This window comes from Streptopelia decaocto (assembly GCF_964273445.1).
Source record: "Streptopelia decaocto genome assembly, chromosome: 2".
Taxonomy (NCBI): domain Eukaryota; kingdom Metazoa; phylum Chordata; class Aves; order Columbiformes; family Columbidae; genus Streptopelia; species Streptopelia decaocto.
The window spans coordinates 162,582,895-162,602,371 of record NC_138655.1 but is presented as its reverse complement, the minus strand read 5'-3'; the positions used below and the strand labels follow the sequence as shown (position 1 = coordinate 162,602,371).

Here is a 19,477-nt window from a genome sequence, read left to right as displayed (position 1 = left end):
TTCCTGGTGCTCCTGACAGCCACAAACTTACGTGACTATCTAAGCAAACCTGTATAAGGTCTTCCCAAAGGGAAGATGTAGCTCGCTGCCATCTCTCTGTGTCCTTAATGAACTGGAGGAGCTCATGAAGCTCCTTCCTCATGAACTCAGAGGAATACCTACCCCATGTCCATCCAAGGGTTTGAGGCTCTGAGACGTATAGGCAGGAAAAGACACAGAGGAAATATTTCATGAGAATCAATAAAGGTTTCTTTTTATTTCAATTCCCTTTTACATACACCTGTGGTTTGTCATTTTCCGCTCATTACTTTGGTCCATACAGAAAGCAGAAGTGGAGGAATGTAAACCAAATGCCTGCCTGATGACACACACAAAGCAATGTCCCAGTAACACACACAAAGAAATCACAGTTTTGTCCTTTATTTATATTTTTTCATTTTGTTAGTCTTCTGAAGTGAAATAAGGTCTTAAAAACCACTTCAGTGAAACCGCTCTTGTTGGAGGGGGAAGAACAGACCCCAGCTCCTTTGCCTTGGGCTCAAACTAGAGAAAATGAGCTTGAAATGATCTTGAAAACAGACTCCCTGGGAAGAGCCTGGCAGATTTTTGGGAATGGCTGAGTCCTTTTTCTAATGCCCAGACCCCGTCACTTCTGGTGGCCACCATGGCTGGGTCACCCTGAAGCTGCTGAGATGATGCAATGAGTTTTAGGAGCAGGTCTGTCTTTTCATGCATGCCCCAGCTCATGCAGATGGCAAGAGGTTGACATAGTGTTTCTGAACACAGGGATGGATTTGGGTGAGGGTATTTGACTATGCTTGCCCTTCTTCTTCTGCCACCGATTTTTCCTGATTTCCCACCTGCTATACCTCATGCAACCCATCCTTTAAAACATTTCACCTCTAATGACAGATGGCTTCTCGTTCATCCTTTCCTGCAGCCCTCAAAGAATAATGATTAATTTAGACACAGAAAAAATGAAAAGGTAGAAGCATGGCCTGGCAAGAAACACCCAGCTTTAAATTTAGAAGGGCTTATGCCTGTCGTAATGCTCTGGTTTAAATAGATGCTGCTTCCCTGGTGAAGTCATTGGTTTTGTCTTCTCTTTTAGGTACCTGAGGTCTGTCTTTTTGGAGAACACCCCACGTTTAAGCTTGTTTTAAGCAGTCTTTCACATGGATACTATTTCAGAGGATCTAGGCCTCGGGCATTTTGGAAACCCAGTGCACACTAATCCCACCTGTCTCAAATATTTTAATCCCATGCCTTTTTCTAGCCAAATATCTACCACATCCTAAATACCCACATGTAGAAACTGATACCAATACAAAAGCCTAATGTTGTCACTTGTGAAGTGTTTCAGGAGAGGAGACTGCCACTCAGATCATCATCTACCTCTTGATGGTCCTCTAGTGGTATTGATCTTAAGCAAAACAACACTCTGAAGTACGGGTGGGAAGTAAGGTTTTGGGAAGAGGGGAGGTAGTTTATTGGAATCATTACCCTTTCAGTTTTTATGGCTGAAACCCGCTCCATGGAAATCAACAGACATTTTGGTGTTGATTTTCACGGGGTAAGGGTTTAATCCCAAATTGATGCCAGCACATGTGTGTTGTTGCACACCACACCACTAGCCCAGAATCATTTACCTTCAGTCTGAGGAAGATAATAAAATTCCATTAAATTCCTTAGTTAATGTGCCAGGAAAACAATTGCTACAGTCACAGGGTGAAGCTACTCTGTGGAGCCCAAGAGAAATGGGTCTGAATCCCAGGTTCTCATGTTGAGCTTTTTCTAATATACCACTTTTTTTCAGGTGAAATAAATAAAGAAAAAGTGCCGGTGAGGATGAAGAAGAGAATGAAGTTGTGCCCACTTTGTTAACTTCCCCATTTGTTCTCTAAAGATCTCCCTTATTTACGAGAAAGCACAATTATGCAAGAGTCCATCTCAGTCAAATCTGTGCTGGATAGGAGGTCTGCCTGAAAAGAAGCCGGATTTATAAGACTTCCTAATTACTCATGGTCACCTGGGTCAATTCTTCCATAACTTCTTCTTCTGTTCCTGGGCCCTGCCAGCCTCTGAGCTGATTTGCAGCACTGCCCTGCCTCATTGGAGTCTTGCAAATCCTTCCTGAATTAGGACAAAGCTTGTTGCATTCTGTTCTTGCAAACGCTGCCTTGGCTCCCTTCCAAAGCAGCATCGTTGCCCGTCAGGACTGAATGCCACCAAGAGATGCGGTCAGAGAGGAGATGGCCCCAGATGGGTACAGTAATGATGACATGCCACAGATGAAAACATAAATTCAAGGGACAGTTCTGCAAGTTTGCCCTGCAGCAGCAGTAATGTACCAACCTAGAGAAAGATGCAGGAACCACATGAGAAGATCAGAATGTTAAACTTAAAATAACAAGAATATTTAATAGCGGTGAACCTTCTCAAGCCAGTGTAAAGACATTGTGTGAGCTTTACAGGTCCAAAGGTCTTCTATGAGCAAAACATGAGTGAGTTCAGTTGGAGGATGAAATACTGTGCCAAGGTTTGCAAACCTTTCGCTGGTTCATGGGAAAGATTTCAGAGGAACCTGATTTGATGTTTCTTTTAATGCTCCCCTGTGACATTCTTTTCCTCACTTGCCTCCCAAGTCCCGGCAAAATGTTGATATTATCTTGAACTTTGTATACTGTGGGGCTGGCTTGAACCTGGAAGACAGTATGAAAACTTGGAGGATCTGAGTTCACGTACAAGTGGGATAGAAAAGAAGGATGAGGCTAAGAAAAATCCCTACCACTTGAAACAGATGAGTGTGACTAAGTGACCACAGTGTATGGCAGTGGGGAGAAAAGGATAATCTGGACAGGAACAGATAAAATGGGATTGTTTTATGTGACAGCTGATGCCTCGGATGTCTTTTTATTTAATCCCAAATAGCAAGCCAGATCTCTAATTCTCAGCAGAGCATTTTTGTAGCTAGAGTTGGAAGCTTTGTTTTAATTCCATTATGCAAATTGTACATGAGTCCTGAACTGTGGTCTAGATTCAGATCTGTTTTGCCTTGGCATTAGACCGAGTTAACTCGATTAACTTCAGTGGAGTAGCTCCTGCCTTCTGCCAACTAATGTAAAATCAACATCAGGACTGTTTCCAACTGTCCTGTCATAGATACTGGCTTCAAGTGACTGTCCACTCATTATACTTCTTCTGTCCACCACAGAGAACTTTCTTCACTTGGGAGAAGCCAGATGCTGAACAGACCACACCAGAGCACTCAGCAGAATCTGATAAAATAAACAAAGGATAACTTATAATTACTATTTTATTGTTTATAATCACTCTTAAGTGTGACGTAAAGACAGGAAATCTTTTCTTGCTCTCAGTGACCTTTTCATGTAAAATAAAATACTATTTTGACAGAGTGACCTTCCGCCTCAGCTGGGGGACCTGCGCTCTGAACCTGGTGTGGTAGGTACGATGAGATGAAGGCACTGTGCAGCTGATCTGAGCAAATCATGTTCCCATCCTGATGCTTGGGATTCATTTTGAAACAGAGCTGAGGTTGGCTTTGAGCCATAAAAAAACACCCAAGACTGCATCCAGTTAAACGGGAAAATGAAATGCTTAACCGAGTTCTTTAAATAGGTTTTTGGGGTTGTTTTGTAGGACCGGTTTGGTAAAAAGGAGTTAAGGGTAGAGAAGGACTCCAACCAACCTGACCTTGGGACTGAGATAGAGGGCAATGCTGGCCACCTTGCTGGTGTCCTTTTTGTGGGCTTCTCTACCTGCTAGACACAAGCGTCCTCAAAGACCTGAAGTGATTGCTGGTCCACCACCCAGCCTAATGCTGCAGGTGAAATGGGTCAGCACTGCCAAAAGATCACGTCTCAGTCCCAGCTTCAACTACTGGACCCTCAGTTGAAGATACTTGCTCTAAAATGTCCTGAAGCACCAACAGACCAAAGAGTGAAGATGTCTATTAGCACTGAGTAAAGAAGCACCCTGATTAGAGCACCCTTTGCCCATTACAAGACTTGACATACAGACAGCAAATTAATTTGGGGTTAACAACTAAATGAAGCACATTAACAGTATTTCTGTTTCAGCACCAGATTGCTTGATGTCTCTGAGCTTTACATGACCAGAAGTTGGTCATAGGCAAAGGTGGGTTCTGGGTCGCATGCCCATCCCAACTCATTCTCAATGGCCTGTGGGAGGTTTCCTACAGAGAGACCAAGGAGCACATGGAAACACAAGAGACCAGATTTCTGGCTCAAACGTTCCAGCCAACTGAGCATTATTGATTAAATAAAAAAAAGTGGCCTGGTCACCTGCATTTTTTTTCTTTCCCCTTTTGTCTTTTTTTTTTTTTTTTTTTTTCTCTGAATGAAACCAAATTCAATCTGAACATCCCAGGTAACGTTTTTTAGAATCGCAGTGGTGGTGTTATGTTTTAGTATTGTTCAGTTAATTATGTGTTTTTGCAACAACTCAGCCCTGCTTTCTTTTTCCCTCCTGCCTTTAATTAGAAGCTAAGCTTGAGTTTTGATTTTATGAGAGACCACAAAAACATTTTGGGTAGAAAAGGATAAGCCCCAAAATTTTTAAACAGATGGCAGGAATTGCTGGCTGAAAACAAAATATTCCTTTGGAACAAGAGTATTTACTTTCTGGTAGGTTCAACCTTTCAGTTCCATGGGCAAAATCAGGAGAATGACCTTCCAACGGATGTCTGTAGAGATGGGCATGCTCTTTATTTTACTTAGATGATTTATAAACTATTATGTTTTCCAGGCAGATCCAGGGAGGCATGGCCAATCATGATGGAGAATTATTTATAAGGTCTTTCACAAACTCATTTCCTTTTCAATTTAATATTTTTTTATTATTATTATTTCAAGACACCCGGAGGAATGGGATAGAAAATCTCATCTGTCTGGAAAATCACACTGGCTGCTTGAAAAGCTCTGTAGCTGCCCAGGGATATCATATATATCCTCTGTTCACCTTTTAGAACATGGTAGCCCACCAGCAATAGCAGTAAAAGTAATAACAGAAAAAAATCAAACCGCAAACCTGTTCAGAATGAAGCTTGCACATTGAAAGATTTGACCTAGAAGGTCAGTTCTTAAAGCGCTTTCTCTCATTTCATGCAGTCCTGTCTCGGGTGAAAGAGTCATTGACCACAGTAAGATATTCAGATGAGTTAAGGCATATACTGACCACTGTCCTCATCGTCAGTAATTCTGCTTGGAGCTTTCCAGGTGGAAGATGTGCAGAACATTCAACCAGTGAAAAAGCAAGACAACCCCACCTATGACTGAAGCATCTGAACTTTTTGAAACATCAGATTCTAAAATTTAAAAAGCAGGCCACTGAGTTTGTTGAAACAGTAAAGATGAGTAAAAATTGGAGAGCTTCCCTCTTAATGTATTTTTGCAGTTTAAAAAATGGAAAATTCTTACCAGCACTGTCAATATTCTACAACTTTCAGCCAATTGCCCATAAACAGATAGATGAAGCCAGTCTCTGGCTGAAGAGTTCCATTTGGGGAGATCTTTGTGCATTGATTTTGGCTCTGATATGTCTCAGACAAGAAGAGGCGATGTTGAGGAATGATGAGGAATAGGACAAGACATGATCTCATCTGAACCAAGACCAAGCAGTATATAGAAGGTGTAAAAACACGTGTCTGCACATATCCAGACAAAGCAGAAAGGACAAGGTTGCTGCCAAAGGTCATCCTTCTGACGCACAAGGCTGAGGAACATTTAACAGCTCCGTGTCCATTCAGAAAAGAGGTTGATCAAGTGGGAAGAACTCAAGAGGAAAAGTCAACTGTGCTGTTGTGGGTAGGAAGAGAAGAGGTGCTGGGATGGTATGATGAGATGAACCTGCCAGGGGTTGAGGTTCCCTGCCCAAACCCAAGATCTCTGTGGCGCTGGAGAAGAGGACATCCATCCAAAAACTGGGCAAGGAGATTCCTCCACATGTGAACCAGTCAGCTGGAATCGAATTAGGAGGGTCTATAAGGACTCCTGAGTGCTGCCAGTTGCTTTACAGGATGGGAAGAAGCACAAAGATGGTGCTATGGCGGAAGGAAAACTACAAAAATACAGGCAACCAGCTCCTCGAGACCTTTGCCTCCTCCCTGAAGTAAACTTGAGGAAGTCTCTCTCTGCCTACCTGTTTGCTGCACTTCAACCCCAAAGCAATCTGCTCTCTTTGCTCCACCATCCCATGTTGGATCTGAACCAGGATGGGCACAAACCGTGTCCCACCTGCAGGGTTTGCAGTGGTCACTGGATGATTCACAGACAAATGCGTTCTCATCTCACCAGGCTTGTTTTCTGTGGTCTTCAGGGGCTACGTTTGCACTAGTAAATCAGACAGGAGTGGAACTGTCACCCAAGGTGGACTCAGACATTTGGATGGGGATAAACTGTCCTTGAGAACTGGCTGCATCTCTTTTTGATGGAGACAGAGAAGGTGACCCACTCTGAACTAGAGGCTTTGACTAAGAACCAGCAGGACCACTCCGCTCGCTCTTCCAGGGCAAATCACAACTGCAAATTGTGGTTTCTTCTCTGTTTCTAGACATCACAGGTTTGACCCCTTCCTCACTAAAATCAGTGAAGGATATCCTTGGATCTCTAGCTTGGATCATAGCCCATACACTCTATCAAGAGTTTGTGATCAGCCCAGGAAAGATAGGAACAGGCTTTGACAAACATTTAGTCTGCCATGCCTTAATGGCAGAATTATTCCCCTGTTTTAGTATCAGCATTGTCACAATTTTTGCTCGAGTATTATTCATGAATGTGAACACCCAAGAAAAAATTATTTGTTATGTATGATTTGTAATTGAAAGAATTAAGAAAAGTTTTCTTCCCCTGCACATCCCTTGTGCATGTAATTTTTATGTATGTTCAGCAACAGTTTTTAGACATTTATACGAAATAATCCAGTGATGAATGCATTTCAGTGAGGGCTGCATTTTATGAGGAGTGTTGTATTTGTTTATAAATAATTTAGTGGCTTTGGTAATTCCTTGAAATTCACTAAGTGATTGTCAAACATGCTATTAATCTTGAGATCTCAGTAACAAACACAAGCAAATAGTGACTCACTGGTGGAGTTTGTTTTTTTCTTTGTTCCAGCAGTGAAATGATACTAAGAAAGATCTTCAAGTGGGAAAATCAGGAGGGTTATTGCATCTACTTGGCAGGATTTAAGCACAATGTACTTCTGGAAGGGTGGAAAGCAAGAGCCAATATATTCAGTGTTCTCTCTCATCAGTGGTTCAGCCATTTGAGATGCTGAATGACGCAGCTGTACACACTCTGATAGCCAATTGTTAATAACTTCTGCCCTCCAGAAGCCACACCAGCATCTGCGGGAAAAGGTGATCAGTGAGTGTAGCTGGGCTGACCCAGATTTCTGCAGAGCTGCGTAGCTCTCCATGCCAAAATTTCACTGGAACTGACTCCTGCAAGATTACTTAACTTCTCTGTAATACTATTGGTATACGAGTAACAACAACAATAAGGGAGCATGAAAAAAAAGATTATTCTTTGAAAACCTGACATTACAATAGCTGCCATTTGTTGGAAAATTATGATGAGTTTTGACTTATTTTAATGATTGGAAAATTATGATGAGTTTTGACTTATTTTAATGATTAAAACAAAAGGGAAAAGAATAAAAGAACACCATAAATAAATACTGGCTTTTAAAGACCTACTCATGGAATCATAGAATAATTTACATTGGAAGGGACCTTTCCAGCTCCCCCAGTGCCCCCCCTGCCATGAGCAGGGACATCTTCACCAGCTCAGGGTGCTCAGAGCCCCGTCCAGCCTGGCCTGGGATGTCTCCAGGGATGGTTCATCCACCACCTCTCTGGGTATATGTGTCTGCAGCTGTTGGAGAGGTGTTCAGTGCCTGACAGGACTGCCTCTCAGCCACTACATCACCTAATGGGTCTGAACCCAATCCCAGAGGTGATGATGGGAGGGTTTTTTTCTTTTTCTTTGACTTCACTAGGCTTTGGATCAGGCTCTAACCCAAGAGGCTGTTTAGAGAAGATTTAGGACACAGAAAACAGAGTGAAGATCCCAACTACTCTTCCTGACCTTCTTCAGAGTTTAAGGGAAGTTAGTCCTTAATTTACCTACAGAAGACCAGCTGATTGCATTGATTGGACGCGTATCTGAAGTGCTGTTTGATGTGACCCAGCAGCTGCATCTAAAGGATCAGGATAGAGAGTAGATTGTCCCACTGACCCCATCTGCATCCTAAAGGACTTCTGCAAACTCTCCCAATATCTCTTTCCTGTTCCATTTGAGTAACAACCAGGTGAGGTCAAAATGCTTCAGGTACTAGAAACTTGGCAAGAAGGAAGAGAAGAAAAAACAAAAAAAGCACCATGAAGGAGCTGACTCCTGGACTGCAGCAAGGGAATATCGATGTTGTGACAGGGGCTGAAGAAAGAGTTTGGACCCGCTCAGCCAGAGTCCTTCCTCTGGGGAAACACGTGCTGCAATAGGAAATTTGGTCATTGTTCCTAATTTCCCACTTCTGGGAGATTCTGCATCATGCTTTGAAACTGGCAGAGACCCTTCAGGGGTTACTCAGCTGGTGTGAAAAGACCCCAGCACTGTGCACTGTTGGCCAAGGAGGATGGTACCTCTTTGTTGCTGCTGATGGCATGAGGCATGCCAGAAAATTACTATTTGGTACACCTTGCAAAAACCGAAGGAAACTCTGCACAGTGAGAAAATATTTCCTGGTCTCTTTCCTGTAAGAAGGAGATATTTCCTTGTGCGCTTCCCTTCAGAAGCAATGCAATAACATTTCCTCATATGAGCATTTCTCAGCCAACTCAGTGACTTTGGTTGAATTTACACTTGTTTACACCAGCTAAGAGTCTAACCCGGTGTGCATATGTGTCTGTGTGACGAAACCACAAAGAATAGGAAAGTTCAGAAGATGTTCAGAGAGAGACCATCCACAAACAATCTCTATGATTTTATCCAACAAATATTGCCTTTGGATCTCATGAAGGTAGATTGGCTGTATCCAGCAGCTTGTGCTTCTGGGTGATACAGGCAAATTTTTGAAGGAGTCTTTATCCTCATGAGGGTTTGGACTAGTAAGAAACTGAAAATACAAAGGGGAGAATGAGAAGTGTTTTAGAGGTTTAAAAATGGCCAAAGCCTGTTTCCATGAGCATCCACAAAAAAGGGAAGGCTGAGTTAGCTGCTCTCTGATTTTAGCCACACACACACAGGCACACATACCCAAGGTCTGCAAATTCCCCACCCTGCCTCAACCCACTTGGTGGGCCCCTCTCCACTGCTGCATCTGGAAGAACAAAAACATCGCACATTCTGATAACCACATTTTCCATCCTAAAATTGCACTGGTTTCTGGCTTGCTACTGGGACTCAGGTCAGGGAAAGCAGAATAGTTTTCTCCCTGCATCCAGCAACCACAAGCTCTTAACCCTGCCCACCCCAGAGGACTGTTTTGCCAAAGAGTGAGATTGCCCAAGGGAAGAACATGCCACCGGTTGTACTGAGCTGTCCCACATTGAGCTCTTTGTCTACAAGAACGGGCAGCTATGACCCCCGAGGGAGCTCAGTCGGTGTTGTGTGTGTTACCAGGCAGACCTTACAGGGAAAGAGCAAACCAAACTGAAGATGCTGATGCCCAGGGTGGCTTGTACCCTCACAAGAAGATGGCACTGAACAGTTGCCGCAAGACTCTTGTTTTTCTGGGTGAGACTCCCATCCTCCTTGGCTGCCCACGCTCTCCGAGAGGTCCAAGGACCACGTGCTGCTTCGCAACCCTCCGTCGGGAACTCTCAGTATCTCTGTTGTTCAGCAGGTAGCAAGGCGCACGTGTCTCGATAGCCCTGCCTCTGTTAACTAACACCAGGGAGACTTAGATCACTGAGTAAATGTATGTGATTGACAGCTGGCCACATCGGTGGCTTACTTATTTTTTCCCGTATAACTTAACCTCTCGTTCCACAGAGCAGAGAAACTGTATGGAAACCCTTGGCATCCCATGCGTGGCCTGATATTCTTTTGCCCACTAAATGCTCTCCAGGAAACTTTTTCATCCTTTTGCTTATTTTTTTTCTCCTCCTCCTCTCTTTACATCACTGTCTCTCTTTCTTCTTCAACAAGTACTGTGGGTCTGTCTCCATCATAAAGCCCAGAGCCATTCAGGTACTCCTCCTCTTTGTTGTACTGCTCTGGTCCAGAAGAAGGCATGGAGTTTTCAGAAATTGACCCATTTTTTACATAACCTGGCAAATTCCGGTGTCCGTTGAGGGTCCCTGGTATAAGTCTCGTATTGAGATGGAGGGCAAGTGCCCCTCTTGTGGCTACATTTGTGATGCTGGTGTGGGAAACCATTGGTCCATAACTGTAGGTTGTGCTCCCACTTCGTGCTTTCCTTTTAAAGTCAAGTGCTAATGTCCACCTGCTCCATGACTTCTTTATTTCTGCTTGGACCTGACAGACAAGAGGGGGGAAAAAAAAAACATGAGTGGGAGGAGAATGAGGCAGAGAGTATCAAAAGGAGATGGTATCCACAGAGATAAAGGGTGAGAAACTCTCTGGGGAGTGAAATTGGAAAGAACAGTAAATTCACATTAAATCTGACCTTTCCAAATGAATTATTTGACATTGTGAAGCTTGAATGGCTGGAAAAATCTAACTGAAAATGTGAGTTAACTCTCTCTAAGGGTTAAGGGACAGTGAGCAGCACGTCCAGGAGTGAGTCATCTCAATGTACCATGAGAATCATGTATAAATGGGATGAAACACCTTCAGAGGTGCTTGAGTCTCTAGAAATTTCCTCTAGAAATGAGTTAGCTGACTTAGGTGGCCAAAATTAGGATGAGATCAATTCCTCTTACGGTATGGAATTCATCTCAGTTTTTATCCTGCAGAATCTAAGAAATATATTTGCCCCTTAAAATCCATCAACTTAGGTCAAGACAGCCATATGCTGGGCCATGAAAGTAGCTCTGTTCTTTGCTGGTGTGCATCCGCTAACCATCTAGTTTCTTAGTTTGCAGCCATGGAGGGAGTTAATGGAAACAAATACATTAAAGCGTGTCACTCTGGAAAAAGAAAAAAGGGTCAAAAAAGCCTGGACAATCAAAAGAGCTTGCTGGTTAGGCAGCTACTCTATCAGTCCACTTTTCTTCTTGCCACAGATCTGAAATTAAGCAGCACTAAACAGCACTTGTTTTGGGAAAAAGAAAAAAAAAATGCTTTTTTTCCCCCCTCCCTATTAACTACTTCCAGTAACTCATTTATTGGTAACATATTGACCCGGATGTCTTACATGACCAAAAACAAGGGTATGGACTTTCTATGTGGACTGACAGATCTTTCATTGAGTGCCAAACAAGGTTGAGTCTCTAGAATAAGTGAGAATGTGCTGATGAGCATCCACATCCAGCTGTGTTTGGAACTAACCCAACGAAGGAGGGAAATAATGAAGCTGCTGTCTTACCTCTCCATTGCAAAAACAGTATATGATGGCAACAAAAAATCCCTAGAAGGAAGAAGAAAAAACACATTAATGTCATTCTTGCTGCACGTGAGTATCTCTTTCCTGATGGCACTGCCCAGCATCCCTGTGTTCTTCTGAAATCAATGATATTCATAATAAGCTGTATATAATGTGCTTAAGAAACCTTGTATAGTTCAGTATTACACGAGATAAGCAAACAGTTCCCTGCAGACTATCAACAAAGTAGATAGACTTTATAAACCCTCTGGGTCATGGTTTAGCTAACAGGTCTACTTTTGTCCCCAGATCTTTTTCAGCTGTTCTCAGACAGTGATGGATGCCTGAGAAGGTGGTGGAGTCTACCTCACTGGAGGAATTTATGAACTTATTGGAGAAATATTTCTAGAGTTTTACATGTAGCTGATCCTGCTGCAGGATGGGAGAGTGGAAGATAACCCTGATGAGATTCTTCCAGCCCTGGCTGCATGTGGAGCACAACTGGCTGAGTGGGATCAGCAAAGGAATTCAGATGTGAGCATATCATCCACATCTTTTTGTTGGTCAATAGTTTACCCAGCTCTTGCTGAGGTCACCCACTATTTTATCCCACCTTCACCCAACAGGAATTGTGGAAGTACGTGAATGCAAGCTTGGTCTTCATCTCCTCTACAGTTTCTCTAAACTGCCATCTGGCCAGACCTACCGTCCACTTTTCATCATCCATGTTTGTCAACCATGATGAAAGGTAATAGCATGAGAGCTGAAAGCTAATGTTCCATGTTCTTGTTGCTGTGTCTTACAGAGGACCAGCCCTATAACTGAAGTTGCCTTTTGCCCAAACCTAGAACTAAGGAATCCATTAACAGGACTGAAAGACAACTCAGGACAAACAGATTGGAAGCTGGTGTGAAGTAACATGTCTCTGTGGATCTCTATCAGCTTACATCTAATCTGGATCTAAACAAATGTATTTTGTGGGACAAGTTATATTTCAACAGGAACATTTTGTTTTGTTTGGACACATTGGGCCTTTATATATTGTGTTTTGCAAACACAAAACGTGCTTAATGCTAAAATACCATCCAATTACGTTGTAAATGAAATCTGATGTATTGTAAAAAGAGCCTTTCTTCCAAAGACAGCTTTGCACTCCCATTTCCCACCTCTGCCCATTTAAATTTTCATTATTTGCCCCCATGCTTTAACAGTTACGATACCTGGAAAGAGTTGAACAGCATTTCATAGTGCATTTGAATTTGCCAAAGAATCCCTGACACTTCTGTGTATGGCATAGCCATGAAAACAATATAGTGAACGCCAAACAGAGGCATAAGGACGAGGGTAGATTTCAGCAGCTTCCTGAAGCAATAAGGAAAGAGAAAGACACAGAGGAAATTAGTTGATAGAGTGAACCTCCCAGGCTTGTCTACCTCATACCTTGGGCACAAGTTGCATCTAATTTTGCTCTTGCTTACACGTCCCCTTGATTAGTTTTGGATACCTTACATTTACGCAGGCCCTGTGTCCACCTGCAATTTCAAACTGTTGCTTTTCTTACGAGATGTGACACAACCCAGTCCATCCTCCAGCATGTTTTGATGTGCTAGTCCAACCCTCTCCACACACATGACCCCATATGATGCTGTTGTAGCTACTGGAGATGAAGACATTAAGGCATCTTTTTTCAGTCTCAGGCCATCCATAGCTTTAGGTCTGGATCATGGGAAGAGGGTGGAAGGGTGACTGGAAAGAAATACGCACTGCTGCTTCCAGCCCTCAGCCTCTGGCACTAAATCCCCTTGTCCCTAAAGGATGGTTCTGCTTCAGATGACAATGACTGGACATGGTCCTATACAACCTAGAATAGCTGACACTGCTTAAGTGGTGGGGGTTGGACTAGGAGACCTCCAGAAGTCCCTTCCAACATCAACTATTCTGTGATTCTATTTGCTTATTTAGTCAAGACATGAATGTCCAGCCTGGGTTAGTGCCTCCTGTGCAATGAGCAGGGCTGGTGGACAGAGATGTCCATCTAGGAGCAGAATATATCGAGGGGAAGAGCACGGTGCACTATGGGGTAAACAGGAGGTGGAGACTCTTAGGAGGTGCTGTTTAAATGTTCTGTTTAAAGAAGCAGCTCCATCTCAGCATAAGACACGTTGGGGACCAGGGTAAGGTACAAGAGAACCCTGAGTACTTGGCTGGGTCTGCTCCTGAGGGAACCAGCCATGCCTGGAAGTGATGCTAATTGAAGGATTAAACCTTCTGCCAAGAGTTAGAGCAAGTCACCAAGTGCAGGTAATTACTGAGAAGGGCAGACATCACCACCAGAAAGACCTGGTACGTTGTCTGTCTAGCAACTGGAAACCACTGAGGGAATTTAACACATTAAAAGGAGGAGGCCTCATCCAAACCATAATAACAAGCTTCAGCCAGGGAGAAATAAACAAATAGATAAATCAGAGCCCTGACAGGGCAGCAAAGGAAAATGGAGAGGTGTTTTCCTGCCAAATCTAATTCCTGCACCAGATGAAACATCTTGTGTTTGGAGAGTGAGATGGTAGCAATGAGCTCATGGTTTGTAGACTAAATCATTTTGCTCTCCTCGCTCTCCATGTGTCATGCTGGTCAGTCCAGCTCAGGAGATTATGAGAAGCCTCAGGAGCTCTCAAGCAGCCGAGGTGTCTCAGCAATCTGCTTTTTTGGTCCAATTTTGACCATGCTGCAAATATACTAAATTATCAAGAGACAAGAGCTGGCAGAACAACGGAAAACAAAACAAACAAGGAAATGCCAGATTTCCAGCAAGGAGTCAGGAACCTATTTTTTTTCATTTCAGCAAAAGTGCTGAAACACCCGCTGAAGGACAGATTTAACAAGTTTTACAAAGCACAGGAGGGAAATAAACTGAAATAAATAAATCGGTACAAGTTTTAGGGGCTTCAACAGCATAAGCAATGCTTTTATTTTTGTGCTCTTGGTTCAAGGCCAGCACAGTCACTTCCAAACCAGCTGAAGAGACAGAATTCTTCTCTTTAACCCATGAGGCAGGTACCCCAGGTTGGATTTGAAATGTTCAGTAGATGTTTAAACTGCTGTTGATTCATTCTGCATTATCAAACTTGCAAGATAGTATTATTGTTGCCTTATTTTAGGTGTCTACAGTGTAGACACTATGAACTAGTCACCCTGGGCTCCCTGTGAAGTCAAGGGGATGAAACAAAGACTTTGACATCTCCCAAAAGATGGAGAGGGTATTTGACGCACCTGTACTGTTGTCTTGAGTCACACCTCCCTGCATTCGTCTCTCGTAGCTTGGTTGCTAGGACTCTGATAATATTGATAAAAAGAATAAAATTTACCTGGAAGAGGTGGGGGGAAAAAAGAAAAGGATAACTGTTAAAAGTATTCAGACAATGATAGTGTTGTTTAGTCAACGCTTTCCCCAAGATGAGTCAAGGGGCTGTGTGACACAGTGACCTGGTCATGAGGTGTATAAAGCTCCTTCTGAAAGATCTTGTCCTGTGGAAGGGGTGAGGTCCACAGGAAAGACCAAGTGTCTGGTGGGATCTGGTCAGCTGTGTTTAACCTGGATGGTTAAACCAGGTCAAAGTGTGGGCATCTTGTGTGGAAACACCTATATCTGAGCTCGCCAGCCCAGCAGACACCTGATAACTGGGTATGATATCAACATATAAACAGTGCTTACCAAGCATTTCGAGGTATGGACTACAGACAACTCTCAGTATTTTTCACTTTATCTTTTGTAAAAACTTCATACAGTGTTATGGGTCATTTTCATGGCCTCACAAACTTAGTTTGGGGTCCAGGGAATGAAATTAGATGATATTTGTCTCTTGCAGTCCACCAGAGATTAAGATCTCCTGAGGCTAAGAGAAGGATTAGTAAGATGCCTTTCCACATTTCCACATGTAAAAGGAAAGAAAAGCAAGGAAACTGCACCATGATGAAGACATAGAGTTAGACCTAACTAGAGATGACAGATCGAGAATGCAGAAGGGCAATATAATTGCAAAATTTTTGTCGTGTATCTACTACTAACTCTCCATCTGGTGGAAAGTTTAGTATGGACCAGATGAGGACAGTAAAGAATTAATATCTACTTCCTATGCAGGGAGTCACATCTATGAACCCATCCTGTGACGAGCTCCTCCACCAAACTACAGGAACATGCTCATGATGACCCATGCAGCAAAAGGCAACAGCAACATCTCATGGCTACACTGCCACTTAACAGAGATGAAAAATGGGGGATGTTTGAGGGATTCTTAGCTTTTTTGGGCTCTTCAGAGACTGGTTTCCCTGCGGCGGGGATTGTATCTGCTGCTGTCCCAAACAAACCAATTCTTGGGACTATGGCAAGACCGCAAACAAAACCATTGTGTAACTGGCTTCACTGGGCAGACCCACATTTCTGGGCTAACATTGAGGCCTATGAGTTTCTCTGGAGGCTTTCAGCAGTCATTTAACTTCTCAGGTGCCTGGGTAGCAGCATTACAAGGAAAAGAATTACTATGCCACACACAGGCCCGTAGTTTTATGCCAGAAAGGATCATTGCAAACCTCTAGTTTGATCTCCTGCAAAACGCAGTCCATAAGACCTCCTTGTATTCGTTTTTGTTTGAGCTACAGCAGATCTGGGTTTCAATGTTTCCATGACGGAGATCCTACCACAACCATGGTGAGTCGTTCCAATGGTTAATTATCCTCACTTTTAAAACAAGTAGTTCCCTGAGCCTCTGAATGAACACGGCCTGGTTTTCTATGTCTTTGTCTTCTGTGGTTGGATTCCTTCTCCTTTAATGAGGTGCAAGTTCATTTTGAACAGCTCTCCTCTGTGTTAAACAGGGGGTAAAGTCACTCTACACCCTTTCACTTGAAGGGGTATTAGTGGAATTTCTCTCTCATATCTACTTGACTGTTTTCATGAGGTTTGTGGGAATTTAACATCCATGCAACGCCATTCCCTTAGTTACATTTGGTTGGAATTTACTGACTGGCACAAAAGTTATAAGGGGGGAGTGGAGAGACCGAAATACAGAGAAGCACACAGCCTGGGGGCATGTAATTCACTTTAGTTGGAAACCAATATGAAAGGAGGGAAAAAAAAAAAGGCAGGCTTTTTTTTCTCATATGAGATTTTCTAGCTTCAAAGGTTCAAAAGTGGGATCTTGTTCTGCATTTGTCTGCTAAACTGAAGATGTCCAACCTTATCACAGTCAGAAGGGAAACTCCTCTGACTAGCTGAAACATGTGCTAAGTTTTAAAAGAAATCCAGACAACTGAGTAAGATCAAAGTTAGCAGCAGTGTGGAGGGATTTTAAGCCCCTCAGCCTTCAAATACTCTGCAAGTATGTCCAGAAAATGAATAACTTAGTCCAGCAACATGACCAGCCAGTGTGGGAATTGAACAGGCAGCCAAGTGAACAATATGAACCCACAGAAATTAAACAGAAACAACCCACAGAATATTTTTGCATGATAAATAGCTGCATTTGCAAATAGCCAGGGTACAAGCACAGCAGAGCCTCATGGAGAAACATTATTTTTACAAGGATGAATCTCAATTGAGCTCTTTCTCCTCTGCTAATTGGCCTTTAAATTAAATGCAATGGGGTTGCTGGCATTCATCTGGTTGAACTATCTGAACTTTCTTCTCCATCTTACTATTTCATTTCCAATGACCACAGTGTGGTGTGGGCTTGGTGATTCGCTTCTTCCAAAGTGCAGAACTAATTGGTAGAGCCAGGTGGAGAATTTCCACCAAAAGGAAATTCTGATGAAGAAAAAAACACCCACCCCAACTCCAAAGCAGCTCACCTAATTGCACAGATGAGCGTATTCACCTCAGAAACTTTCCTACTATTTATATGCAGATAGTCTGATTTTCTTCTCACCCACACTGATCATCTTCCAAGGCCTCCTGATTTGTGAGTAAGAAGTAAGTATGTAGAGCTTGATGCAAAACCATCTGAAGACTGTAGAGAGATTCTTAATGACTCCACTCAGCTACTCGTGGATGAATGTAAAGGGGGACTAGGATATGTGGAAGCAGAAAAGCTCTATTGCATGTACTCATCTAACCATCAGAATATGGAGTAATGGAGAACCACAGAGAAAGACAGAGAGAGGAAAGAGTGTAATTCATGAAAACTGTGGAAACAGGTTCTCTAGCTAATTAGGACCCAGCTCAAGAAAACACATAACTAGCCACTGAATTCCCCTTGCGCAGATAATCGCATCTTATAATGACCTCTCCAGCTTCTGAGAGCTCAGTCCTGTCTCTGGATAATGTCACTTATACACTTTCTGTTTCCTCTGGCTCCTGGCTGGGGGTTGAAGTGATCATCCATCAGTGATTAACATCATGTCTGATCATAACTGGGATGGTTTAACACTCATCCACATCTCTGAGGTATCCCAAGCTTTTATCAGCTGAAATCTGTTGACACTGAAACACACCCAAGGAAAAGGTTTGGACCAGCTACAGAAACCTCTAGAGATACCTGGTGAGAACCACAGGGTTTCCACTATCTTATGGGTTCGGAAATATCGGTTTGAATGTTTGTTTCATTAACAATTTTAGGGTTTTAGCCCTATGTGACTCTTCTCTCCTGAGAAAAACGTGAAGTTGCTCATAAACCCCTCTGCTGTATGCAGCTATCAAACTTACAGGCAGGTCAAATATAAGGCCCTTAAAGTGGATATACAGAGACTCCACACAATTAATGCAGGACCTGGGTTAACAGGGTGATTGGAATAGGGCACCCAGCCTGCCCCGACCAGAGGCACTGCCTCCCACTCCTTGCAACCAGCCGGTACTCACCACGATAGATGCCAGGATGGGCACCTGAACGATCCATTTTAAATTGCCAGCACTCAAGTCCCAACACCTGAGAAGAGAGTGGTATTCCATCAGGAAATCATTGCTTACAAAGAGCAGTAGACTTGAATGTCTTGTCAGATAAACCCACCCAGGAAGGTTGGGTTCCTCTCAAGCCTGGTGTGGTGAAAGGATCTGGCTCTAACCCTGACTTCAGTAAGCATGGCTTCAATGTATTTCTTTTCATGCTGTTATAGTATTCAAAACTGAAACCACTATTAAACACATTTAAAGTTATGCTCTCCAGATGGTGGAACAGCCCTTTGTGCAGCCATCAAGACTTGTCCCTTCTGGGCAGTAACCCACCCTTTTCTATTTCTTATTTGCCTCCTCACCAGAAAAAAATAAACTAAAAGCCTATGAGGACAGGTTGAGAGAGCTGGGATGTTCAGCATGGAGAAGGAAAGCTCCAGGGAGACCTTATTGTGGCTTTTCAGAACTTAAAAGGGGCTGAAAAGAAAGATGGGGACAGACCTTTGAGCAGGGCCTGTTGTGATAGGACAAGGGGTGATGGTTTAAACTAAAGGAGGGGAGATTCAGGTTAGACATGAGGTAGAAATTGTTGGCCTTGAGGGTGGTGAGAGACTGGCCCAGGCTGGCCAGAGAAGTGGTGGATGAACCATCCCTGGAGACATCCCAGGCCAGGCTGGACAGGGCTCTGAGCACCCTGAGCTGGTGAAGATGTTCCTGCTCATGGCAGGGGGGGCACTGGGGGAGCTTTGAAGGTCCCTTCAGCCCAAACTGTTCTATGATTCTATCATTCTATTATTCTATCATTTTATGAGTAATCCAGGTTCCATGAAAACAAGAGAGGCTGAAATGACCTAATATTACGCCTTGGAATAAACCTGCACAACTTTGCATGGGGACATGTCCTGTCTGAAGACATGATGATGGAGACAATACTGTGGTTCTCTATTCAGTTCCTATGTTTCTTTCAGTTCTGCTCTTACAGTGAGACCCAGCCATGATTTACAAAAGTCTTTATCTCTTTATCATCTTCAGCCCTTATCCAAGTGAGGACTGGAAGGGCAAACTGTT

At 43.2% G+C, this 19,477-nt stretch overlaps 1 protein-coding gene across 3 annotated transcripts in view; it reads right to left on the bottom strand.

Moving 5' to 3' along the window:
- Positions 1 to 7,644: 7,644 nt before the first annotated feature.
- PTH1R (parathyroid hormone 1 receptor) overlaps positions 7,645 to 19,477 on the bottom strand; it is a 123,675-nt gene continuing 111,842 nt past the window's right edge. For all 3 annotated transcript variants that reach the window (XM_082046771.1, XM_082046770.1, XM_082046772.1), the window contains 5 exons: positions 18,380 to 18,446; positions 14,800 to 14,894; positions 12,750 to 12,891; positions 11,533 to 11,574; positions 7,645 to 10,520 (listed from right to left, as the gene is read on the bottom strand). In XM_082046771.1, coding sequence (XP_081902897.1) covers positions 10,158 to 10,520; positions 11,533 to 11,574; positions 12,750 to 12,891; positions 14,800 to 14,894; positions 18,380 to 18,446 — 709 coding nt within the window. In that variant the 3' untranslated portion in view covers positions 7,645 to 10,157. The remainder of the gene's footprint in view (positions 10,521 to 11,532; positions 11,575 to 12,749; positions 12,892 to 14,799; positions 14,895 to 18,379; positions 18,447 to 19,477) is intronic.